This window comes from Anser cygnoides, chromosome 1, assembly GCF_040182565.1.
Source record: "Anser cygnoides isolate HZ-2024a breed goose chromosome 1, Taihu_goose_T2T_genome, whole genome shotgun sequence".
Taxonomy (NCBI): domain Eukaryota; kingdom Metazoa; phylum Chordata; class Aves; order Anseriformes; family Anatidae; genus Anser; species Anser cygnoides.
This window is the reverse complement of record NC_089873.1, coordinates 114,108,008-114,134,735: the sequence shown is the minus strand read 5'-3', so window position 1 is coordinate 114,134,735 and position 26,728 is coordinate 114,108,008. Positions and strand designations below refer to the sequence as shown.

Below are 26,728 nucleotides of genomic sequence, written 5' to 3'. Positions count from 1 at the left end.
CTGCTTTCTTGCAGACCTCTGGAAAAAAAAAAACATACTCAACTCCAAAACAAACTCCAGCAACTTACTTTTAATTCATTTACTTTTTTGTTGTTGTTGTTCATAACAGTTGCAGATAGACTGAATCTAGTGCCCATGTTGCCTGTAAAAAATACTGGAAGTTAAGGTGCCATTTTTGAGGGGAGAGGCAATCTGAGACAGAATTCAGCACTTCATACCAGGACAATTTTTAGTTACTCTGACAGGTTGTAAAAATACTTAAAACAAAACCAAACACCCTTAGACTGATTAACTTAAGAAATAAGAGAAACACTTTCTTTCTTTTGTCTTCTGAGAATGATAGATTAAGAGCAGTTTCTGAGACAGAATTAGAATGGTTCTAAAACCATTTTTTTTAATGAAAAAGGACAGCCTCTTCAGCTATGCATGCTTGGGGAAAAGAACTTCAAAATGTAATGCAAAGCAGGATTTCAAGACATTTTGGGAAAGTAGAAAAATACTCAAATTAAAGGCTCCAAAAACAAGTGTACAGAGCATGGACGTTTTGGCTCACTGTCATGTGTGGAGATGTCACGATATGTGATGATAGCACGGTGTGTTTCATCACAGGTGTGCACCTCCCCTGTCTGCAGAAAGGCCTGGCTGTCCAGGTTTTCAGACTATGGGTTCTTGCATTGTACATTAGGTCACAATGTACAAAGTATGGCCAATTCGTTGCCCAACAGCCTATTTGCATATGTAACTACCACGCAGTTTGCATTTACAACTGTGATAATTACTTGTGTGCATTATTTACACCATTGCCTTTTTTTTGCCATTGAATTTCTGACTGTGCCTATCCAGATGATACTTCTCATCAAATTGTCATGGTATGTAGAGAGAGCCAAGGTACTTAAGAATCTGGCTCTTCCTCCGCTGCATTCATTATGTATTTTTAAATCTCTTTTGAACTTAGTATTTTCATTCTCCAGCTTTACAGAAGTGCTTATTTTCAATTTTTTATTTTTTTTATAAAAAGAAATGATACTGCACTGTCAGGGAGAAGGGCAAGATGACCTAACCCATCATTTTCTTCTCCAACTTCTATGATTCTATGATTCATAAAGCAATTTATGTTTTTATGAGCTAAGTCCATGGGGGAAATCATTAGCAGTAACCAGATCAAGAGTAGTGCTCCTGATGAAAATACTTTTGGTTGGGAAACTTGGTAGAAATAGTATGACTCTTAAATTAAATATTTCCCTTAGGCCATTTGACCTACTGTGTATGTCTGCTCAAAAATTAGGTTTTTCTTCTTTTGACTGCTTCTTTCTGTTTTTCTCATTGAATTGTTTTAACCTACATAACTCTGAAAAAATCACTAATGGACCAGGTGCCTGGAAACTTTGCAGAATGAAAAGGCTGCATAGATTTAGCCCTGGTGGCCCTGAGCTGTCCAAGGTTAAGCTGTGCATTAAATGTGATTATCCCATATTGGATATGTGGTTTTCCCAAAAACATTTTTTGCATCCTTGTATCAAAGGGCATGATGCTGCAAAACAGAGAGAGAGAATAATTTTGCTGAGCAGGGTTGGAGAAGGTGCTTTAAGAGCTGCTGGCCCAAGAAGTGCCTTTCCAGGGACAGAGGTTGGCTTTTGCCTCCCAGCAGAGTTAGCCATGAGGTACACACGTGTGGTCAACCACAGTTGAGGGCACCCTCAGATCTTGGTCTGAAGTGATCCCTGCTTGCTTGTGAAGTTCCTGGGGAAACCCTTGGCCTGTAGCTGCTTGGAAGGAATGCCTTCACCTTCAGCTTCTCCTGCAAGGAAAAGCCAAACTGTTCTCCAACCCCGTCATCTTGGTGACCTGAAATAACATGAAATGCCTTCATTTCTTGCTTTCTGCTGCAAGCACCTCCATCTGCTGGAAACTGAGACTAACATATACCAAAGAACAGTTTAGAAATGGTGAGAACATGAGTCATTGTGGCATTGGAAGACACCCACCACATAAATTTCAGTGAAGGCTTACCAGATTCTTCCACTCACCTGGAGATGTACAGTGCTTAAAGCTACTCAAAAGTAGAAAGTATGTAGAGGGAAATGTGGCAGTTCAAGCTCCTTGTCTATATAACATGTCCCTGTACTGAAATGCGAGCGTGGCTGGGACTCTCTTTGCCTTTGCTAACACTAGCTGCATGCCACACACTCCACAGCACACTGCCCTCTGAGGATAGGAACCCAAATGTGCAAATCACTTTTTAAAAATCTTGGCTAAGACACTCACCCCCGAGAGGTTCCAATCTAAATAAATCTTGTGTAGACAAAAGAAAGGGATGGGCTGCAAGCAGAGCTGGTGGCGGAGCAGTGCTGTTTCTCTGCGTGTATTTGTAGCCCTGCGTCCCATTGTCTCATTGACACTGCCTGGTGAGTGGGTGGACGGGTGCTTAAATTATGAGCATGCTCTGGAGATGGCTGTAGTCAGCTTGTGCAATGGTAACGTGCAAGCCTACAGCAGCTGTGTGAAGTTACAAAACATTTATAGCCCGAATTCGAGCAGCGTGACTTAGTGCATCACTGTCTCTGAATGGGTTCATGTGTTGTTGGTTGCCTTTGCATGCATATGTGTTCATCTCTATAGAGCAATGGATCCAGAGCAGGACCATCATACATTATAGGACCATTGTATAGCTTAGGATCATCTGACTTTGGATGTTAAAAAGCAGGCTACACAACAGAACCCACTGCTCCTAAAAACAGTGTTGTTTGTTCTCCATAAGATATGCAAAGGATTACAAAACATGTGAATGCTCAGCATTCCCTGGTGATGGGGGCATCCTTTTTGTCCTACTCAGCATTTCCCTTCTGGTTTTAATACCAATATCCTTGAGGTTTTGTGATGTAGACACTTCCTTTCAACCTGGAAAAGACGGTTTGGGGATTATTTTCCCTGGCATTTATCAGCCTCACTGCTGAGTCAGTGAGGAGAGTTGATGTTAGGTAACATGAGTAGGGAACTGGTCATTTTAGCCTAATGAAATTGCCAAAATACAAAATCTTGTGTCAAGTATCGCTATACAGACTGCTTTTCTGGGGGTGTGGTAGCTCATATATTTGCTTGCCTATTTATTGAGCTGTTTCTTTTAAAGTTAGATAGAAGTGTTGACAATACAAGCTCCTTCCTCACATTAAGCAGGTAAAGAGAGGAAATCAGAGTTGTTGTGGGGTAGGCTAGGAATGGCAATACAACTAGCCTGGTCCTCTAGAAATTATATTTCAGTTCCTCGTTCAAGTCACTTAATCCCACACAGCTCTTTTTCTTTCCTTCTTGAATTACGGTGATTTTAAATTGAGAAGAGGTTTGTAGGTTGTTGTGTGTTTTTTTTTCATTTCTTTCACTTTTTTTGTCTTTGCCAATTTATTTTTTGCATTGAATATTCATTATTTTATTGCTTAATGGCTGAGTGGCTGCAAAGACTATGGTGAGTATTTTTAAGTGTTTACCTATGTTTGCATGATGGATTTTCAAATATATCCAGTCTTGGTCTAGCTCTGCTGAAATCAGTGGGAAAGTCCTCTGTAGCTGTGACAAAAGCAGAATTAGGTGATTGTATATTACTTCGGAAAATGCTTTCAAAGCAGCCAGTAGGTCTGACGTTCATTACAGGGTTGTGACTATCTGCTGGTCTGGTCTCCACTGAAGACCCTAGCTCACTGACATGCCAATTTTCTTTCCAGTGAAGTGGGTTGGTGGTGCTCTAAGTCAGAGAATTGTGAGTCTGGTCCTGAATCCATCCCGTTGTCTTCAGCAAGGGTGGCCTTTCAATGGCAGACACAAAACGTCAGCAATTGAATGGTTTGCAGCAGCTGCCGGGGCCTTGCATGAGCTGGGGAACGGTGGATTTCTAGTTCAAACCTGCTGGGGTTTCGAGGGTGTCATATAACCCCTGCCCTTCCTAGAAGGAGGTTAGCCAGCCAAGCGGTGCTGTTGGAGCATCTGTTGGCAACCCCGCTGCCCCATACAGGGCTTGCCACCAAATGCCTGCTGTGCTGCCAGCAACAGAGGCGGTTTCATTCAGGGGTGCATGGGAGGGCAGCAGGTTGTGAATGCAGGCCACCTCTGCAGCCTGATCCCTTCCACCCCTCCTTCAGCAGGACACCACAGGGAGGGAGGTCTTCTCCTCAGGCTCCCGTGGGAGAGAGGGGAGGGAAAATGCAGGATGTGAACCCTGGGAACTGCAGCTTCCACTCTATGCAGGAGTGGTCAGGCACTCACGTTTGCCAAGCGAGCTTCTGGCATACAGAGCCTTTCTGAGGCCTCAGTTCTTGAGAAGTTGTCTTTCTTAGGGATTTAACAAAATGAGCACTTAAGAGAAATGCGGGATCAATCGTATGGCATTTCCACCCGTGCTGCAGTCCCTCCTCACTTTACCTGCCCTGGGTTATCTGAAGGTGCAGCAGTCCCATCCCTGTAGGCCCGTGTGAAAACACGGCAGGTTTTTGCTTCATCCTCTGTCACCCATTGTAACGAATGCAAAAAGGGCTTTTGCTCTGGATCTCAGTTTGTGCCCTTGTTTTTTGCTTGTCTTTTGCAATCGGGAATTGTAATGAGTAAATGCATTATCTGGTAATGTTGTTGATGAATCTTGGTCAGACTGTCCGAACATCAGTGCTGCATGGGTCATTGCAAAGCAGGAGGGAAAGAATTGCTTGGGAGAGGCTGCGTCCACTGATTTCTGAATCGTAGGAGAGAGTTGTCTGTATCATTACAGCACATTGTGCTTGTTAATGTCCAAAACATATCCTAAGGAAAGGGAAGTATGGAAACATCATCTCCCTTGCCTTCTTTAACTGTGGAGCAGATAAGGAACAGCTTGTGAAAATGGGAGGAGACGTGAAAAAGTATTTAATCAGCCACAAATGAAAAGTCCATACTTTTTTTTTTCATCAGCATCAGACCTTTGTTCTTCCCTGGCAGAGTGGTGTTGTTTGAGCCTATTAAGCAAAATGCACCAGGCCATCTTCTGCAGGCTGACCAGTCAAGAGGAGGCAGGCTGTGTCATAACCTCAGCACATAAAGCTGCAGAAAAAAATTTAGGCGACCATGTTGATTTAATTATTAAGGATTCTGTTTGTCTGAGTCCGTCTGCCTCTCCTACCTACACCCTGCATTATGGGCTGTTCTTCATTACCTGCTCTACCTATCTTCGCAATCTAGCCACAAACAGTTTTGGTTGACCACACCACTTCCCTCTTGAAAGTTAATACTGTTTGACTCATTCTGCACTGCAAACACCAAGCCAAAGAAAACAAGCCAAAGAATAACCTGCTTGTATGCAGTTTGGAAACTTCTCAGAGGCCCTGCTTTCAAAATGCTATACAGTAGCTTACTATATCTCCCTGCAGCTGCAAAGAAAATGAGGAAAGCAAAAAAAAAAAAAAATGGTTCAAGAACCTAAAATAAAGACTAGTCAGAACTGCATGAAATTTATGAGCTTTCAGTGAACTGCAGTTCTGTGTAGGCACAATGGAGCATTAGTAGAGAGGAAGGACTGCTTAGTAACCTACAGATAAAAATATTCAACCTCATTTATTTGGAAAAGCAGGTATTTTCAGCTATTGTGTGAAAACACCAGTCACCAGCCTTGTTAAAAGCAAAGGTCTTCAGTTCAAGGGTAGCACATAGCCTGGGTACTTTTTTTTTTTTTTTTGGACAGGAGCAAAGTTTTTCACAAGTCTTCAAAGCCTGTGCAGTCAATATCCATGGAGGGTAAATTTAGTTTTGTGTTGACAGATTCCCCTGCTTTATGTAAACAGTGAGCCATGGGACTTGACCATTAAGTTCTAGGTCTCTTGTTCAGCTCTATATGAGGCTGAACTGGGGAGTCTTTCTACTATCTGAAGATATTTCAGTAGGCTGATGAACTGAGTTTCTGCCCTTCAGTGCTACTGTGTTGGTGCAACTCACTTTTCTATGCATTTGTCCTCTCAAAGGCACTGCAAGGAAGGCAAATGCTAGCATCCCTGCTTTGCACAACCCTGGCTGAGAGGGTGGGGGCCCAGATTCATCCCACCTAAGTCTGTGCATTTAATTAAGGTGCCTGAATTAGGAAGCTCATCCCCTGCATTCAGTGGAGGGACAACCACCTCCAAACGGTGGATCAGTCCTTGCTGTCTGAGGCTTCTGTTTCTGCAGCTTTTTCTTTGGACAGAGGTCTCTTTTTGTGCCTATGTTTTTCTTGGTTGCTGGCTTAGTTGTTGGTTGGCTGGTTGTGCTTCATTCTGCACCTCCTCTCTCATCCATATCTTCAACTATTATGTCTCAGCCCATGTCTGGAGGGTATTCTTATGGCAGTTTGTACGTGTGGGAAGATGCAAACTATAAAGAAACAAAAGAGGCTTTTGGCAATGTGCTGCTTAAGTTGGGAGTCATTCAAACTTTGTCAAGGAGTCAGGATTTCTGGATCGTATACATCAACAAGGGGGAAAGGGAAAAGAAGGTAAAGGGTATAATTTTGCAGACTAATTTAACTTCCATGAACAACTTCTTCCCTCAAAACTCCTAACACACACTTCCCTTACTTTTACTTCACTGAAGTGACCTAATTCCTGAAATGAACCCACAGAATAATTGCATTTTGACAACAAAAATCGAGGGCACCTGTATGTCAGGATCATCATGGCAGGGTGGATACATGGCAAGAAAAATAATTGTGGGGTTTTGTTGTTGTTTTTTTGTTGTTGTTGTTGTTGTTAGGATTTACGAAGAAGCATGTTTGTGTATTGCTACTTGTTAGTACAGCACGAGCTGTACCGGCAGAGCTGGAGGGGAGAAAGCATCTTTCCTGTCTTGCAGCAATTTCCAAGATTGCTTTTACTGGCTGTTGTAACTCAGGATGAATGTGAGACTTCTCAAGTGTTTGTCAGGAGCAGAGAGGTCCAGCCCTGAGCAGCCCATAGTCTTGCCCGTAGTTGTGCACTCAGCATGCCTGGCTGGAAGGAGGATGACCAAAAGGCCCAGGTTTTGCTTTTTTTTCCTGGACGGGTGCTTTCTTCACCCACCATTCCTGTTCTCAAAATGTGGGCTCTCTCACTGCAGCTGGAGAATGAAATACGGATAGAAATGGGGGGAGATGGGCTCCCAGCCTATATTTAGGGCTCTCATATGGAAAATAGGAAAATGAAGTTCATTTTTTATTGCAGATCAGGCAAGACGGACTTGATTCTGACTCTCCCATCCTGGAGAAGGACTCCTTGTTAGAAATTTGTAGCTTCCTCTATCCATAGCATCTATTTGTGAATTGGTTTTTTTTTTTTTTTAATGTTGTTTTTAAAAAGAAGCCGTAAGAAAAACAATATCGCTGGGAGTATTTAGCTACTTTTAAAAAATGTAGGAAAAAATGCACCCCAGCTGCTCAGCAGGAGCTGCCAGCGTGTGTGTCGCTACTGTGCAGTGAGTGTGGGGTGAGGAACCTGAACAGAGTTGCCATCAGCTGCCTCGCATTTCCCACAGGCGAGGGTCTGCACCGGGGGAGCTACTGGAGAGCAGCAAATGTGCCGCATGAATCCTGGTGTGCCTTCTTGGCAGCACCGGACACTTGTTTAACATACAGCCAAATTGGATTATCAAGTGGAAAAATTAAATGCTGAGCAAAGGATCACACCTGAAATGTCTAGTATGTCTGCAGTTACTGAGAGCAACAAACAGATTTTCCATAAAGGCACGGAAAGCCCGAGGTTTGCCAGGGAGCTGATAGAAGAAGCACAGCTGGAAACATTTCCTGGTGTCAGTCCGTCTGCATTTGGCATTACGCAGTGCTGGCGTTATTTGGTGTTCGGCTTTTGAAGGGCATCTGGATGTCAGGCTGTTCATTGTGCCGGGGAATGGTGCATGTGCATAATGTCCAGTCTCATTCATGTGTTTCCCAGTACCTCGAGCCTAAGGTCAGGTTGGGTCCGATGACCAACACTGATTCTGCCGGTAATTACAGACACAACACAGAAATGTTTAGCATAATATCCTGTCTGCCATGCTCTTCCTACTGTCTGGAAATAAGGCTTTCCCTGCACGGTACTTAAGAAAAACAGCCAAAAAATATAATTGCTGATGAGTCTATTTGAAGCTCTGACTGCCATCACCATTATTTCTCCTCACTGCAGCAATATTTTTAACTGAGGAGAAGGAAAACATCCTACAGTGTGTCTAGTTCCTTTTTTAGGAACATTTTACACTATATTTTTAACACTGTACAAGAGGTTGGTGTGTTCCAGTGCTGTCCTGCAATGATCTCTGTAATGCCCAAATGTGGTATAAGTCCTTTCCAAACCATGGAGGCTAGGGAGGAAACCACTTTTCAGGCTGGTTTCATTTTCAAGCATCACTTTCTAGAACCCCATGGGCTGCCATATAACAATGGTTAGTGCATACATCTCTGCAGGATCAAGTCAGGTCTGCTTTAAAACACAGTAAATGGTGTTATATTAGTTGCTGCTCCTGTGCAGATAGCAAATCAGGGGAAAAGACTGTAAATTATTTTACAATTGGGACATTTGGGACATAGAAAAATATTATGCACTTAAGGCACTATTTCCATTGTTAGCAAAAAATGTGTTTTTTTTTTTTTTTTTTTTTTTCCAGCAGGATGGATGATTTTCAAGCATTTGCAGTACTCAGCTTTGTAGTAATGTAGAAGTCCTATACTTTAATTCAGTTTTGCTTGCAAGATTATATTATTTTTGCACTAAAAAGCATGTGCTCCCTTCCTACAATAATGTGAAAGAGCAGATTTTCTTCTCATTCCTCACTACGTACAAAATAATTGGATTTATTTTAACTCCATGGTACAAAACAATGTTTACCACTTTATTAGCTAGACACAATGAAACATGGCTTATTTTCTACCCAGCTAGAGCTGGAGCCAAACCAAAGCCCTGCACACAAACAGCCCTGAAAACTGGAGATGCTTGGATCAAGTTCCAAAATGGTTCCAAAGTGGCAAGATTTCATTAAACCAAAGCATTGGGTCTGGTCAGACACTCCCCACTTTGGCAAAGCCTGAACAGATATGACATTTTCCCCTTGGATAACCCACTTTTTGGGTTGCACAGGTTGCGAAATCCTCTATTTCCATCCTTGGAAAAAGGGATGCAGAGGAGTGAGAGGGAGGTATTCTGCTCCCTTTGGGGACAAAGGGCTCTGCTTAAATAAGCTCCCCTTGTGCTATCCACACACACACAAGTACAATCTGCTGATTTGGGGCAGAAAACTTGTGCATTATATACATGAAAACTTGAGGCTTCTCTGCCTGGTTGTGTCTCTGGCCCCAGGTCTGTACCCTGGGGTACCTCCAAACTGTGAGGTTTGTGCGTGAATGGGAGCAAGTGACAGAAGAGTGTGCTTGTCTCATCAAAACTGGAAAGAAAGAAAGAAAGAAGTGCATCAATTCACTACAGCAGTCTCCTACCGAGCATACACAGGAATTTCGGTAGCTTCGTCGGGCAGAATGGGAGCACCTAGGGCCTCACACCTTCCCTGGATGTGCACAGGATGGGGGCTGCCAAGACATGTCGTTCTGGTCGCTTCCACGTCCAGAGCTCCAAGCAGGTGGCCGCTGTCCAAGCCGAGCGCTCCACAGCCTCTTGAAGTCTATAAAACTGCGTTTCCCTCCCATTAAGAGGGAAAACACTTTCATGTCGTGTTGCTGTAAAAGTACCAGAAAAGCTAATGTTTTCTCTACACTCCTCATTTAATATTCTGTGTAAAAAAGTCTGCCTGACCTCAGTATTTGAAAGGGATAAGGAAAAAAGTCCAGAAGCTCCCAAGTTTATTGCCACATTTATTCTATGGAAAACCTCCAACTCTGCAACGCCAGAGAAGAGGGAGCAGAAGAGCAGGAGGCAAAAATGCCATCTCCTCTTGTGGCAACTCTTCTCCCTCACCCTGCCTGGTGCTGGGAGTGGTGGCATTAGGTGCACGGCTTTCCCGTCTGCCACTCTTCCTCAGCGTTCCTTACACGCCTCTTCAAAGATGGGAAAGGGGCTGGGAAGTTGCCTGGCAGGAAAAGACCTGGGGATGCTGGTCGACAGCCGGCTGAACATGAGCAGGCAGTGTGCCCAGGTGGCCAAGAAGGCCCATGGCATCCTGGCCTGTATCAGAAGTAGTTGGCCAGCAGGACCAGGGAAGTGATCATCCCGTTGTATGCAGCACCAGTGAGACCACACCTCGAGTACTGTGTTCAGTTCTGGGCCCCTCACTACAGGAAGGGTATTGAGGTACTTGAGCGTGCGCAGAGAAGAGCAACAAAGCTGGTGAAGGGACTAGAAAACAGGACTTACAAGAAGCAACTGAGGGAATTGGGGTTGTTTAGTCTGGAGAGAAGGAGGCTGAGGGGAGACCTCATTGCTGTCTACAACTACCTGAATGATGGTTGCAGCAAGGGGGGTGTTGGTCCCCTTTCACAGGTGACAAGTGTTAGGACGTGAGGAAATGGCACCAAGTTGTGCCCGGGGAGGTTTTAAGGATTTCTTCTGGAGGAGGGTGGTCAAGCATTAGAATGGGCTGCCCAGGGAAATGGTGGAATCCCCACCCCAGGAAGTATTTCAGAGCTGTCTGGATGCGGCGCTTAGAGACACGGTTTAGTGGTGGACTTGGTAGTGTTATGTGATGGTTGGACTTGGTTATCTTAAGGATCTTTTCCAACCTTCATGAGTCTGTGATTCTGTGAAGGCTGGTGATGCGAGCACAGTGCTGAGCTAGGAGGCAGGCGTCTGCCGCAGGTTCGCTGTCTGACCACAGGCAGGTCACCTCATTTCTCCATGATTCAGTTTTCCACCTGTAAAATGGGGATAATAATAGCCCTGTGCTTTACAGGGGTGAGCCGAGGACAACTTGCCTGCTCTTTAAGCAAGATATTTAAAGGATAACTTCAAAGTAAAGCTAATAAATGCAAAAATACAAGTCACCCTAGCAAAGCTCTGCCTGTGCATTTATAGTGGCTTGGGAAAACCATTTGTATTTGTTATATTTTTCTGACAGAGTTCTTCAATTTCCTACCACAAAAACAGGTTCAGTGCTGCTACCTGCAGCAGCCGGCAGGGGAGATAAGGTTGGATAGGTCTTTTGATTGGTGGTGGGGGGTGGAAAGTCACTTTTGGAGGTGACAATGTTTGGAGCTACAAGCTGAGGCACCCTCCAACAGTGCCCCAAACTGACAAAATCTGGGGCTGGGCAAGGGCAGGCGCTTCGCTTGGTGGATGGGCGATGCAGACTTGTGCAGTGGTAGGCCTGGGAGCAGCGTGCCCCGTGGTGGCCTCGGGAGGACGCTGCGCCTTTGGTTCATTCATTAATTCAGGCACAAATGTAGTGCCTGGGCGAGCTTCAGAGGGGAACGTTAATTGTTGCCTCGCTGGCCTGAGCACAGCCCTTAGCGCAGGAACTGCTCGCCCCAGTGTGAGGCCGCAGGGCCGTGGGGTAGTCTGGGGCCAGGCCGGGCCGCCGCAGCGCGGGGTGCCGTGAGGGCAGCGCCTGGCCGGCAGAGGAGAAAGCAGGGTACGGGGAGGTCAAACTGCTGGCTTAAAAGCAGAAAATGGCTGACGTGAATTCAAAATGAGGAATAAATTACACTGGGGGTATGGATTTGGAAGGATCTGAGTCTTGGCTCTGCAAGCCCTTGGTTCAGCCCGCTGAAGCTTAAACTAATCCAAATGTATGAGGTATTTTACACATCTTGTATGACTCCGCATGTTCGCATTCAAGTCCGGTGTCAGGAGCCTGAGGCTTGGGGCAGTGTCCAGCTTTGCACTGCTGACAAATGAAGCGTTTGCTCTTGACCCACCAAAATGTCAGATAAAAGTCTTTTTCGTCTTTCTCCCCCCTGCCGCCTTTTTTTTTTTTTTTTTTGGAAGCTCTAATGGGTCTCTTTAACGATGAAACCACTGCTATATAATATGTCTTTTTATATTTTAATTTTTTTCCCCCTCTTGGGATAATTTATAGCACAGTGTGGAATCTGAGACAGTTCAAGCTGTGCCAAAGGGCCTGGCAACAGGAAGAAATGCCGAGCCACTGCGATTTGGAACCATAATACAAGTTATAAAATTTAATTTTAGAAATGCAGCTACTGGGAACTGCTTTTAAATGTACATTTTCCCCTTAGTGTATAAAATGGTCCTGTGTCCTGATTAAGCTGTTAGGGTGGCATGAAAGAGCACACTGTAGAGGAAGGGACATACAGACCTTTTCAGAGATCGCTTGTTGCTTATTCACCGATATGCAGAATTGGAAGCTGGGTGTTTATAAATGTTTAAACGTTAAATACTACAAGGACATGTGGATTATTTGGGGGAGTTTTGTGCCAGTCTGTTTCACTGCTGCAGCCGCGAGCTCATAGAGGACTTGCCACAGGAGCAGCATTGGACATCTCCTTGTGTGGAGGGTTGAGAGATGCACAGAGAGTTGCCAAAGGCAACTCTTTGTTGAAAGACAATGAAAATCAGGAATGGACAGACAGAAAACTATGGTATTTGGCAGAAAACATGGATAATGCCATCTTCTTTAAGGGAGCAAGTAGAACTAAATTTGGCCTCTGGACTTGACAGTGGAGATATGTTCATGTCAGGGTATCAGTGCCCTTTCCTGTAGGAAAACAGGAGAAGGGACAAGACACAAAGATTCGCAAGGAAGCTGATTTCTTGAGACAAATGCAAAGTGCGGAATTGGGACTGGGGGAAAAGGAGTTATGAGACATCTTTAGCGTATGCTCTGTACTCAGTCTTTGAGGTTACTGAGCAACGTGGCATTTTGTGATAAGGCTACACATGGGATCCCAGAGCAGAGAGCACTCACGGGCAGCAGTTAGAAATGCATTACCTTATTCCTTGCATACTGCTCATTGCTGCTAGCTAAAGCGTATCTTGAAACCAGTCCTGCTCATGACAAGACAAGGTCTCTGCCCTTCCAGCTGAACCTGGCCATGCCTTGATGCTGTGCTGCCTTCCAGCTCCTTCCCTGTTCCCCCATACTCCAAGGGCGGCCCTAGGGCATGCAGGTCCCCGTAGCATGCACATGGCCAAAGCTAACTCCTCTGTGCACTGGACTGCACTGTAATGTCAGCACCTGCTCTCTTAGAGTCAGATGTCTGGTGGGACCTCGTGTTTTGGAAACTCCACTAAGGGAGACTTCATGGCCCGCCAGCTGCAATTCTGCCAACTTCTGGTGTTTCTTGCCTACCTCTGTCTATAAAACCATTGCTAAAAGATCCAAAATTGGGATTTGTTTGGGTTTGCTATTTTATAGCCCCATAGTACTTGTCTAATTATGGTACTTCACAACAGTCTGAGATTGAATTTCTGATGAGTTACTCCAATGCAGATTTAGCACAGGGGCCACCACAACTTTCTTCCTTTTACTCATCCCAGCAGACTTTACTCCTTCCGAAAATGCTTCCTGTCCCATTCTGAGGTGCAATAGGAAGGCATTGCACTTTTCAGTGGACCTGTTTTTTCAGAGTAGGCCATCTTGGGCTGCCCTGTGATATGGTTTCAATGTATGACTTGTTTGTGTCTCATGTTCTTGCAGAGAGGTGGTTTCAGTTTAATTTCAGATAGCTGCTAGCTGGTTAGGTACTTTGTCAGTGGATGAGGTTTTTTTTTTTTTTTAAAAAAAAAAGGAAAAAAAAAAGAAAAAAAGAAAAAAGTCAACAGACCTCATGTATCAGTGAGATTTTCTGATCTTTTTCCCCCCCCTCCCACAATAGGACATCGTCAGAAACTAGATGAGCAGACAAAGCCCGGGAGCTTGTCCTTTTCAGAGCGCCTGAGTGAACTGGAGCAGTTGCGTCGTACGGCCATGAGGGTCAGCCCACACCACCCAGCCCCCACACCCAACCCACGAGCCTCCTTGAACCACACCACTGCTTTTAACCCTCAGCCTCAGAGTCAGATTCAGGGTAAGTACCCAAAATCCTCCCCCTGCTCGCCCAGCGCCTGCCTGGCCCTGCTGAGAGCTATGGGGCTCGGAGGCGTTCCCCCCCTTGCCCCTGTCTCTCTTTTTGGCTGTCCTGAGACACACGGAGGCCTTGCAAGTCTGTTTTCTTGCAAAGGTACATTATCATAGGCCTTTTCATATGTGTAGGTGTATTTCCTGGTGGGTAGCTATCAATTAATTTTGTGCTTGAATGAGAGAGAAGTGATGCCAATGCCTTGCTTTGACCTTTCCCAGAGAGACAGTTGCAAAGAGAATTTTACAAAGTGCTTTGTCCCCTCTTAGAGACAAGATCTAAATATGGGCAGGCTGGTTTGAACTTATTTCTGGGGCCAGTGCTTATCCATTGGGTTGTATTTGAACGAAAACCTGCCAAACAGTGACTCTGGAGTCCGATTTCCTCTGAGATGCAGGCTTGGATGATGCCAATGAAACCAAGCAATTCAGTTTGAAACCTTATCTGCCACTGCTGGAGTTGAGTCTGTCACTAGTAAGATCAAATCTGCTACTGAAATCTGCTGGAACTTCGTAAGCAGAGAATCAGGTCGCTATGTAATGATAGCTGATAACACACTTTGCACAATGCATATCAAGGTGCAGGTTTGTAGTGAGATGCCTCCGAAGCGAAGGTGCAACATGGTACTTGTTGTAGTAAGAGCTGTTCCCAGTGGAGTTTTCTTCTGCTCTTCTTGTAGTTGAGGTTCTCTGCTGGTGCGCTGGGGGGAGAGGGTTACCATCAATTCCTGCAATAAGTTCTTTTTTCAACATTTATTTTTTAAAACCAGGGTTACACGTTGTTGCATACAGAGAAGGTTATCCCTTGCAGAATGCAAGGCTTGCTGCGTCTTTTTATTCCCAGGACCAGGAAGGTCTTTGGCCCAGTGACAGCTACCGCAAACCTGTTGACTTCACTGGGAGTAGAACCAGGCAGTTTTGAGAAGCTTGGGAAATAAACCAACACATTGTCATACATTGTATTCTAGAACGAGGCAGGGAAAAAGCAAACAAGCAAACAAAAAGGTGGAAGGACTACACAGTGTCCCTTCCTGGGTCTCATCCTGCACCTCGCCAGCCTCCCTTGGTTTTCTGATCTGTAGAGCAGACCACGTTGGGATTCCCCTCCATGCAGCTCAGCTCCTGCAAAAGCAAATGCCCATGCTGTTGCGGCTGCTCGGCAGCCTGCAGCTCCGTGGGTGGAGGTATCGGTCGCAGACGTGCATTCCTCGACTTCTCAGGAACACTATATGCTTAGCAGAGTATCGGGTTCAGCAGTGCGTATCCCCCTTCCCTTGTTCCATGTGGAGGTCCCTCGCTGGGATGGCTTCACGCCCGTCTGGGGGCTCAGCTGCTCTCTCCAGTAATATATTTAGTACGTTGCTCTGCTCTGCTCTTCACGAACACGGTTTTAATGAGTTTTACCTGTGAATGTAGCTCGGAAGGCGGTACCAGTTGAACTGCTGGTGTTTCCTCATCGATACCCTCCTCAAAGTTTCCCCTGAGTTCCCCTTTGCTTCTGCCTCCCCAGTTTAGATGTTATCCTAAGACGCCCCCTGAGCAACTTGCTGAGGCTGCAGTCACTACTAGTGAAATAACCCTAAACCCAAAGCCTCTTTGATGTTGACACTTTCTGCCGCAGGCACCTTTTGGCTTGTAGGGCTCGTCTTCATCCCACTGTTGCAGCAAGGCAAAAGGGCTGCAGTGGCATGGAGCTCCAGCGCCATCGCATCTTGCTCAGTGTTCAAAGTAGGGCTGGCTTTTGGGCTGGTCTCATGGGAGATCTCTAGGGAGTAAGGGTGTTTTCATGCCTTTTATTTTTATTCAACAGCATCATGTTTCAGAAAGGAGGCCCCCAAAATTAAATGCTTCTGACCCTTTCCACCCTATTGCCATACCGGCATGTACTTCTTCACATCCTGAAACACATTTATTAAAACTCTCACTGAAGAGAGTATGGGGTGCTTTGTTTATGGCATAAGGCACAAAAAGCCCATACATTGCTAGCTTCTCAGTAGTAGCATTGCGCCGTGCTTTAACTCACGCTGGTATGAATCACAGGCTACTCCTCTGCTCATCCAAGTCCAATTATCTTTTTTTTTAAAAAGCAAAACTAACTCAAAATAGACATCTCAGACTAGTTCTTGGATTTAAAGGGGCAGGTTGCCATGCCACTAAACCGCTGTTTATTTGTTGAGGTTTTCATCTATAAAAGGATTGAGGTTAATTTTAACTTCCTATTTTACCAAGTCTTGAATTTGAGCATAAAGCTGCTTGTGTCATGGATACAAGTCCAAGCAAGTTAAGAGACCATAAATTGCTATAATCGAGTTTTATGCTTCTTTCGTATCACAAAAAGCGAGCAAGTACACCTGTTCATTTAAAAGATCTAACCATAACCAATTCACAGACAAAAGGGGAACCGAAGGGGAGAGAAGGCTTCCACCACATCACACATGTTTTAACTTGAAAGATTACTTTGTGCAAGTACCAAGCGTATCATGTCAAAGGATTTGACCTGCACTCGCAGAGTAAGGAAATTCAGTTAGAGCTCAAACGCCAGCTAACACTTCATCCTTAACTCACCCCTTCCTTTGCACAGAGAGGAAAAGAAAATAGAGCTATGCGAGCTACTCTGGGTTGTTATTTATGAAAGTTTAGGTAAAACCCTCGATGAGCATTGAAATTTATATGTGCCATAAATGTAAATCTCTCTGTGTATACATTACAGTTGAGTTTCTTCTAATACCAGTCTAAACCAGACGGTAAATACATAATTACTGGTTTTACAGTGGTTAGTGTTAACTGGAGTAGGTAGATCCATAATTCAAGAGTTTTAAAAATATGAATTTATATGGTTCCTTTATAGTACGATTTTTTAGGGCCAACAGAAATATTTTAAAGGTGTAAGTCATCAGCCTGAGAAGGTATTCTTTCTGAGGCAATAACATTGAGCTAATAAATAACATAAGTAAATTAGGGCATTAGGAATATCATCCAAAAATGTGTACAATTAAATAATTCCAATCTTTTTTTTTTTAAAAATTAGCCCAAGAATGCTTCCAACTAATGATTTATTAATTACCCATAGGTTAGAAAAATAAATAAAATAAAGTAATTTTTCCTGTCTGGGGAAAACAAACAATCATTGTAATCACGTTAAGCTGCATGCTTCTGTTTCTGTTTACGCTTTTATAGCCTTAAAAATATTTGAGCTTGCTTGCTCACTTTTCTTCTTTTTTTTTTTTTTTTCAATTTTGTAATCTTATATGTTAAGTTTCAGCTGGGACCACGCTTTTATGACCAAGTCTAAAATCTCTGGAAACAAGAGTCTGTAATAAAATTTCTGACAGATCTTTAACCAAAGCAGAGAACTAGCACCAACAGCAAAGTAACAGAGATCATGTCGAGATCAGCTCTTTGAATTAGCAAGAAACATAAAGACAGAGAGATTATTTTGTTACAAGCCAGCCTTTTGTCTTCCTCCAGGTGCAATACACTTTGTTGAGGAGACATTTCAAGGTCCTTGCTATCGTAATCTCTCTCCACCAAAACCAGCCAGAGTTTATCAGGGTTCCCATGAACCAGGGAAACGCAGTAGTGGAGTCAAGGGCGGTGTCTAAGCGTGGGGAATTAAGATGGCTTTATTCTTGCTACAACTGCATCCTGCCCCAACTTTTAATATTTCCACTTTTGAATCGGCTTAGCAGGCCATAGGTTAATAGAGCCAGAAGCGTGTGCAGGGCAGCCCTTCCCAGAGGCTGGCAGCAGGCACAGGGCTGTGGCTGCGCCTCCGTCTTTCATTGCTGCAAAATGCAGTTTTTGGGAGCTTTGGAGAATCCTAGCTGGTGTGCACACCTCTCCCTGCCAGGACAGATAAACAGGCTCCCAGGATCCCAGACTCGCCAGCCCTTCCCCTCGTGCATTGCTAAATGCCTACATTTTCACGTTCTCTCAGGCCGCGTCTGCCTCTCCCTGTTGTTCCCTCAGCACACGTATCATCATCATGTTCCCACTTGACTAACCACCTGAACTCTCCATCCCAAAATACACTGCCCAGCACGTCAAGCAGGTGCCACCAGAGCTCAGCACCCTGCCTATCAGCACCTCTCCCACCTTCCTCGACCAGTAGGGTAGCGTCGGGTGGCCACTGGCAGCCCTCATGTCATTGCCAAGCAGCGTGGCCAGGGATCCAATGCCTCGGTGCTTTTTCCTGGATATGCAGAGCTCGCCTCCCCATTCCCACAGTAACATTTCTGCACCATTAGGCAGGCTGCGTGAATTTTGTGAGCGACCAAGGGACATCCCTTTTGATGGAGACACCGGGGGTGGGCAGCCAACGTGCTGGGAGCATGTGGGGACAAGGCAGGAGGACACCGTGAGGAGAGGTGCCGTGGGCCCAGAACTTGATTGCCACGGCCACTGGGAGGTCGCAGGAGGTTTGCTGAACGAGCGGTGTTTTCACAAAATATTTTGCTAAGCCGATCTGTTTAGCTGGAATATTTCCAGCTGGCTCTGTCAAAAAGGAGATTTTTTATAGAGAGAAGTATCTTTTTACTGAAGGTACAATACATTTCTTTGATTCACATATATGTCTCAGCAGATAATACTTTAATATTGCCGTGAATAACCTCAGCAGTTTTTCTTTTTAAAGGGTACGGTGTCATCAGTAGCAGACTCACCCTGCTATTTACTTGTGTCATAAACCAGCTTGCATATGAAGAGATGTGCACACTGCTGTGTGAACCAGATTAGCTTACTCAAAGCAATTCTTCTCTCGTTCAGTCCAACAGAACTCTGCTCTGGGGAAAAAATCATTCCTCTTTCATGGCCCCTCCTAACAAATATAGGTGAACCTCCTACTGAATGGTGTCTGAGTCCATCCTGTAGCTCCACAGGCGCAGGTGCTACCGTTTTTGTCCAGAGCTACTCGTGTTGACTAAACTGGAGAATGTTTTAGGGAAGTTTGTTCAAAAGCATAAACTAAAAGGAAGTATCAGAAATGTGACACTGCCATTTGCAGAAGCAGAAAAGTAAGTTGTGTACCACTTCTGGCCAAGCAAGACTTCTCATTTTGTGTGAAACTAACACCCTCCATATCTTAGAGAACATTCACGAGGCTGTAGTATATACAGAATGTACTCTACATAATAGAAAAAGGTGGTTTGTAAATATCAGTATGGCAAAGATGTATGCAAGAGGTGTGTAATATAACTAAATAACCTTCAGCTTCACAGCACCCATTCTTTCTTGGCTGCAGCTCTTCGCGTTGCTTTTCACTTTGCCAGTTCACCCCATGTGGAAATCAGCTCCTTGCAGCGAGATGCATGGCTTTCATTTGATTTGCAACGTTCTTAAAACCAGTTGGGTCCTCTCCAAATATTAATTTTGACAGGGATAAAATTTTGTTACCGTGACGCATTACCTCTGCCAAGCCTTTGCTTGTCTGCAGGGCTGGTTCTTTGTGACATAAGAGAGGGGTTGTTATAGCCAGAAGCAGCCCAGAAACAAGAGCGGTCCTGAGGAACTCCCTCCATTTGGGGTTAGAAACATTTATTCCACAATCTCCTCCTCATCGCCTTCTCACCCGACAGAAGCAGGCCACCAGTTTTGCCATAGGTGGGGTACTGTATTCAGAGCAAGATAGAGAGTTTTAAAAAAAATCTCAGCTGAGGTTTGGATAAAGCCATGATCATCCAGTGTTCAAGAGAAATTAACTCAAATGGCACTGGGTGCAAAGGGGGCTGTTAGAATAACAGGAGGAACGGAGACCTTACTTGAAGAAGAGATTAGCAGAGCCAGGTTTAGTCAGGGCACCAAAACAAAGGCTGAGAGGGAAGGTAATTGCAGTCAATAAACACAGCAGAGAAGCTCAGCACCAAGGAGGGAGGAGCACCATTTGCGTCAAAGGACAATGCTGGCTTGGGAGCAAGTGGTTATTCTGTAAACTAGCCATCAGTGAATTTAGCCTGGAAATTGGAAGATGGTTCCCATGTATCAGCGCAGCCCTGGCAGCCTTCCAGGGGGGTGATTACTGACAGAAAGATGTAATTTAAGATGGATCTTGCTATGTTATGTAAGCGCACAATATAGGATGTGGCTGGGCTGCTCTACCCCGGAGATGCTTTCCGGGCCCATATTTTGTTCTATTTGATCAGTTCCCTGCACCTGTGGCTTCACCAAGGCCAAACGAGAAACATTTCATTCTCCAGGACAGGCAGTGGGAGGCTCAGGGATGTTCTCAACGCTTTGCTCTGTTGGATCTCAGTGCTGAGACAAAGTCTTTGCCTGCAGACTCCCAGTGCATTCCTGGCTCCCACCTCCATCGCCAGGTCTCCAGCACTTCCCAGGACAGATCTCAGCCAGGTCCCCAGCGACAGCACCACCAGCACAACCTCCATTTCATGCCATGTGCAGGTAGCTGGGGCTGCAAACCTCATGCCTGGCCTGCTGAGGAGAAGACTTTCCCAGGTCGAGGTGGCAGGAAGCCGTCCAGCCACGAGGTTTCATCACCTCCAGCCACAGCTCACAGCCTGGTCCCAGCCAGGGCAGAGCAAGGTGAGGAAGCGAGCTCCTCGGCGCCTGCCCCGGGGGCACCAGCCTTGTCCAAGAGCTCTGCCTGTCTTCCTGCAGGCAGCTCTCGAAAAGAAAGGGCTTGAAACTGCTCAGCTTTTTCATCAACTTAACGCCCTAATGGAAAGAGTTATGTAATGGTGTTTAATCCAGAAGATTTCCAAGTGTCGATATATTTAAAAGATACCAATCTTCATATTCCAATTGCCTGGCACTTCCTGAGATTAAAAAAGCAGTAGATAAGGCAGCAAATATGTTCTCAGTCCCCAAGCAACATCTCCACTTACACAAATTTTCCTTCTGTTTTTGTTTTTTTGTTTGTTTGTTTTGTTTTGTTTTTTCCGGATGCTCAGCATGGAGCATCCTAGAGGACGACTTTAACTAAAGAGAGGGAAACCTTGGCTTTAAAGCAGAAGGAAAGGAGCTTAGAGATCCCTGTTTTGTTCTAAGGTTTGTCCAAGTCATTCTCCATACCACTTGGCAAGCTGTTTGGAACTTGATGTTTCAAAAAGTTTTTAGAAAAACTTATCAAGATTTTTTTGGTAATGGCCAAGCATCTTGGCCCTCGAGAAATTAGTGACAACTACAGAGATGCCTTTGGAAATGCCTGTAGCTCTCTGGCTGAATATTTTGGGCACTGATAAAATTTGGCAGCTCATGCCCAACCAGTTTTATTTTTCATTAATCAGTCCATGTCTTTTACCACATGAGAACAACGTTGAGCTGATGGATACTGCTAAGAGAAACAGAGCTTGCAGGTAGGAACAAGTATCCCTGTTTCAGCTTTTAACTTGCACAACGATTCTCTCTGTTTTGCTTTGGTCTGCCATTCCTGAATCAGTAAGGCAAACTCCATGCTCCGTTATGTCGCTGCAGAAGCAGAGACACCCTTTGACGCAGTGCTGGACTCTTGTAGGTGCGTTGAAGTTTCCAGCCCAGGGCGAGTGCTCTCAGTAGCTACCGTGATGGTCAGAGACAAGAGTGAATTCCCTGGGCTCACTTCTTGCTTCTTTGGCTCTCCCATGGCACAGCCGTGCTGGAGGCACCTTTCCAAGGTCTTGCCTGCCCATTTTGGGCAGCGGAGAAGTCTAAGCGTCTCTCAAGAGCACAGCTTTCATGCAGCCTCCTCTGTACCTCCATGATGTTCTGTATCTGCTGTTGAGGTTAGCTGTGTTTCTGGGCTCTCCTGCTTTTCCATGGGAACACCTTATCCTGGCTCACTGCTTTTCTTGCCAAGCACCAAATCCCACCTGTTGTATTGGCGTGCTGAAGTCGTCTAAAGCAAATATCCCTGCCTGCCCCAGAGGCAGGTGCTCCCAGTGTCATGAACCTTGGAGGGCAGCAAGTGGCCATGCGCTTGATAGCATTTTAGCTTTTGAGGCAGCTACTCCTTGCTTTTGGGGTTATTCCTGACTGGCCCTTGAAGCATATTCTTGGCCTTTGAATAGCCCAATTGTGATGAAGATTAAAAGCTCTGATTGCAAAACTCTGGTAAATAAAATCTCTCTTAGTTCTTTACTGACAAATCCAGTTTCTTTCCATAGCATTCTCTGCTTTAATCCCCTCTTGGCAGAACATGACATGTTTTGATACCAGAGCTCAAATTACCTCCCATGGTAAATAAAACAAACAAAAAATAAATAAGAACTCCTTACCCTAAAAACAAACACCCACTGAAAACAGCTTATTATTCAGCTGATGCTGCCCATGTGCCAGAAGATACCGCTTTGATTTTGTAATTGAATGTATTATTTTCCCTCAAATACTGAATTGAGCCTTTCCAAACCTGAACCGCTGGGGGGTTAGAGCAGAGCCATCTAGAAAACAAAGAAGGAAAAATAGGAGGAGAATAACACACGGGTTAGTCCATAAGCCCAGGCAGACCTGAATCCACCAGACCTTCTCATTTTTCTCCTCCAAACTGCCTCAGCTCAATGGGTCTGTGCGCGGATCTCCCATGGGTTGTGGTGCAGATCTCTGCCTTCTTCACCCTTAGGCTTTTATCCACAGGGCAGGGGGCTTCCTTTGGAGCCCCAAGTGCAGGCATGCCCTTGCCTCTTCCACTGCCCTGTCTTTAACACAATGTTACATCAAGTAGGTCTCTAATGGTCCCATGTGTGTAGAGGGTTCGCAGGGCTCCTCTTGGATGACTGACTACACAGTACACCATTAGTAAACTTATTTATATGTGTTCCCTATGTGTTCAGTATACTGTGACCACTATAAAAGGAGATTGCTCGCATGCAAAGAACAGTGTGCTTGGATGTGCTCTGTAAAACAATCAATTATGTGGGGAAACACACATTATGTAGTCAAACAGATGATTGCCTCCGTCTGAGCATTTTCATTCTATATATACATCTCTTCACTTAAAAGCATTGAAAAACAAAGGCATGGGAAATAGATCCATTAAAAAATTGTGGTTTTGCTCTGAAGGTCAGCTCGATTTCTGACAGTAAATGCCTAGGCCTGTTTCAGAGGTTTACTCCGTTTATCTGTACTGGGCAAGATAATCAGTTCAAGATTGGTGATTCTGAGAGCTTCTAGGTTTTGGTGCTCAACCCCAGGCACTTTCAAGGAGCCTGGATTTCTGCAAAAAGGGATGCTTTCAGTGTCTTTGATTAGGTACCCAAAAATGGAACAGGATCACTAGGCAGGCTTTATAATCTAAACCGTTGTGGTTTACGTCCTTTGCATTTTTAAATAATTACAATTACCAGAGCTTTTAGGAATCACTTGGCTGGTTCAGGTTCTTATTTCCTGAGGATCAAGTTCAGGTGATCATTACTAATGAAACATAGTTCAGCCAAAAATCATTCTCATACATAGCAAAAATTTACATACTCCCTGCTTTATTCATTGATAATTTTTCAATATTCAGAGGTTGCTGTAGACTGCTATATTCTTTGAACTGTAGAAAAGACAACATTTAATCAGAAATGTTTGTTTTATTATTGTAATGCTGATTTAGAGCCAGCTGAACTAATACGGTGTTTATGATGATTTGAGTTATCACTGCATATGCTTACTGAAGCACATTTAATTTTAAAAATCCCAACTCCAAATGATGATCCTCATTTTGCAGGAGAGCACGTGAATAACTGCTCAAACAAACAGTCTCTTTGATATCCTTGAGACCTATATATACATGAGCAATTTTACATGCAAAACCATTTGCAAATTCAGGCTTGGTATTAATTACCTAATGGGAGAAGGTATCAACCAGAGAACAGTTCTGCTCTGCCATACGTTATAAAAGTGAGCACTTGTATTAACTTGAAAAAGAACCACACAAAAGGGACTGAGACGTTTCAAATGAGTGCAAACCAAGGCTTGCCAACTGACGCTCACCTAGGTACAACTGGATTGCTAGCAGATTGCCATTGCTCTGCAAACACTGTTTTGAAACCTCCTCTTTTCAGCTTTTAAACACATACCTGGGCATTTGTGCCAGGCTCTTGTGGCAGTGGCACTCCCCAGCCACCGCCTTGCAAGCCCTCTCCCATTGCCCAGGTAAGCCCTGCAGATGGATGTGGCAGGGGACCAGCCTGGGACCTGCAGGCGTGCCAGGGCCAGGAGTCAGCGCTGGCCCCAGGAAGCCTCTGCCAGCCTTCACTTGGCAAGGGTCCATGTTGGGAAATGCAGGAGCTGAGTGAGATCCCACAGGACACAGGAACTAGAGCCACCTGGTAGCAAGGTTTGCAGCCATCCCCGTGGGTCACCTACCTCCATCCCCAGATCTGCTGCAAAAACAGGGGCAGCTGGAACTGAGCAAGGGCAGAGGAGGCTGCTGCAATGAAACAGCCACTAGTCAGGGGCTTGGTGCTCAGACCTGAAAGCCTGTGGGGAGCATGCATTTCATGTGCCACCAGCGCAGCTGCACGCTGCTCTCCTCATACGGTGTGGGAGACCAGGGCAGGCTCCACCATGAGGAGCACAGGGAGAAACCAGGCAGAGCAGAGCTTGCCAGCAGCCTCAGGCACAGCAACAAGGCAAGGTCTGTCATGGGTCACCCCAGCATGACCGAGGTGGCGGGGTGGCATGTGGGATCGGTCCTGAGTGTGGCTGAGCCACTGCCTGCACCCGCACTGCCCGCCCGTGCCCTCACCGGGTGAGTAACCCAGCCAGACATAGCTCAGGGACCGTTGGGGTGAAGCAGGTGAGAGTAGTGAAGGCAGAGAGGAGAGAGTGCAGAAACAGGTTTTCCTGGAAAAGTGAAGGAAACACATCCTTAAAAAAGAAAAAGAAAAAAAAAAGAAAAAGAAAAAAAAAGAAAGAAAAACAGCTGTGCTAATTCTTGTGCTTGTTCGATCATGTTCAGAGGCTCCTGAACTCCCAAGGAAGGAGAATGGTTTTGTTTCTTGAGGGTGGTGCACACTGAAAGCGTGTCCATGTGATTTCTGTATTTGTACATTAAACATTTCCCCAAGATGTAATTCCTTCCCTCCTGTACTTGGAATAAAGCAACTTTACAAGAAGTCCTGACTCCAAACAGCAAGCAAAGGAGGGCTGTTGGGGCAAGATAGGGCAAATGTAAATGTGTCTGAGCTAGCTGCTCCACCCAGCCTCTCATCTTTATATGAAAAAAAAAAAAATGTTTCCAATAACCGAAACAGGCAAGGTCTGATCCGCACAGACGGTCTGCAGGCATCTGCCCAAGAAGCTGACGGTTGGCTGGTACATCCTCATCTGATTTATGTTGTGTGTGTGTTAAGCCTTAAATTGTTGAGTCTCTGGCTGGCTGCAGTGGTATTACTGGATGGTTGGTGTATGTTTTCAGCTCACAGAGCTGGCTCTGATACTGGGATTGCTGGCGCTGAATCAATTCCAATCTCACACCTGTCTGAGACAATGAGGGCCTTGTTGCACACATCTCCACCAAAGGCTGTCATACAACTTATTTTTCACATTTGAAGAAGGAGGAAAAAAAATAAAGGGAGGGCTGAGGAAATGCTGTCTCCTTACAAGACACATTCCCAATGCTTTGAGGCAACATGCCCCTCTTTTCTTCAAGGGAAAACAGGTTTACAAAACAAAGGCAGTGGAGTGCTTGTGAAAAGTATAGCTTGATCCTGGCAGTTAAATGTGACTAAGGCTTGGTCTCTGAGGACTCACGCTGTAGGCCCATGCCTGGTGGATTAGGCATGGGAGGTGGGCACCTAGTTTTTCACAGACTTTCTGAGAAGTTTACCTCCACATGGGTCAGCACTATTAATAGCTCCTTATCAGTTTGCCTAGCACCTGTGTCATTTACCCAGCATCGCAGGGCCACTTCTTGAGATCTCGGAGGTTGTGAAAGGTGCCAGGCTCAGATGCCAGCGTGGCCGAGATCCTCCACTTCCTGGCACTGAAGTGGCTTGGCCTGGCTGGAGGATCAGCCTGGCTCCAGGCACCATTAACTCCTGAGGTGAAGACAGGAGGCCGATTTTTGTCTCAGTCTCTGTCTTTGCTGTTGTGCTCTCCCTTCACCCACTCCTCCTCCTCCAGTTCCTGTGCTCGGGCATCTCAGATGCGCATCCTCTGGAAACTCCGTTGCTGGCCCTCTCTTTCAAGGTGTTGCATCAAAATGAAGTCAGATTTGTTTCCTAGCTCTCTTCTGGTTGGGCAGTACTTCTGGTTGTAACCCAGAGCCCTTTCCTGACCTTTCTGTTGTGCCCTTCTCCCACTGAGGGGAGTGGCAAGGCAGGAAGGAGCTGTAGGCCTGTCCCACACAGGCTTTTCTGCACCAAGTATGTTAATGGTAATTTTTCACCAAGTCAGATGGGAGGTGTTTGGCTGAGCATTTCATTGGAGCAGGAGTTTGTACTACTGCTGAAACAGCCCCAAAATGCCGGTGGCCTTCCAGACTCTCTCCATGTAGCTGTTTGCCACATATAAGCAAAGGCTAGCTGGGCTTCCTCAGCTGGCAGATGTGCTGCAGCGCCAGCAGACGTGCACCACACAGCTCTTGGTGACCGGGGCCATCCCTAGGTGTAGAAGACCAGTTGTGCTTTCCCACATCCTTTTTTTTATGCTTTCCCTTCTACATCCCGATCCCCTCCATTTTTGCCAGGGCCACTGCTGGTCCCACCTCTGTGGCCTTGCAGGCAGCGGTAGGAGGGCAGCCCGAAATGCAGAGCAGCTCACTCATCTTGTTCCTCCTCCTCCTCTCGACTCTTACCTCATTCCTTATCCCCAAAACACCTTTTGAGGAGGGAAATAG

The 26,728-nt window shown here is 45.3% G+C and overlaps 1 protein-coding gene across 4 annotated transcripts in view; it reads left to right on the top strand.

Moving 5' to 3' along the window:
* Positions 1-26,728, top strand: part of RUNX1 (RUNX family transcription factor 1) — a 164,348-nt gene that overhangs the window by 116,554 nt on the left and 21,066 nt on the right. For 3 of the 4 annotated variants that reach the window (XM_048071509.2, XM_048071510.2, XM_066978540.1), the window contains one exon: positions 13,733-13,924. The exons of the other annotated variant lie outside the window; for it this stretch is intronic. In XM_048071509.2, coding sequence (XP_047927466.1) covers positions 13,733-13,924 — 192 coding nt within the window. The remainder of the gene's footprint in view (positions 1-13,732; positions 13,925-26,728) is intronic. 4 annotated transcript variants of the gene reach the window in all.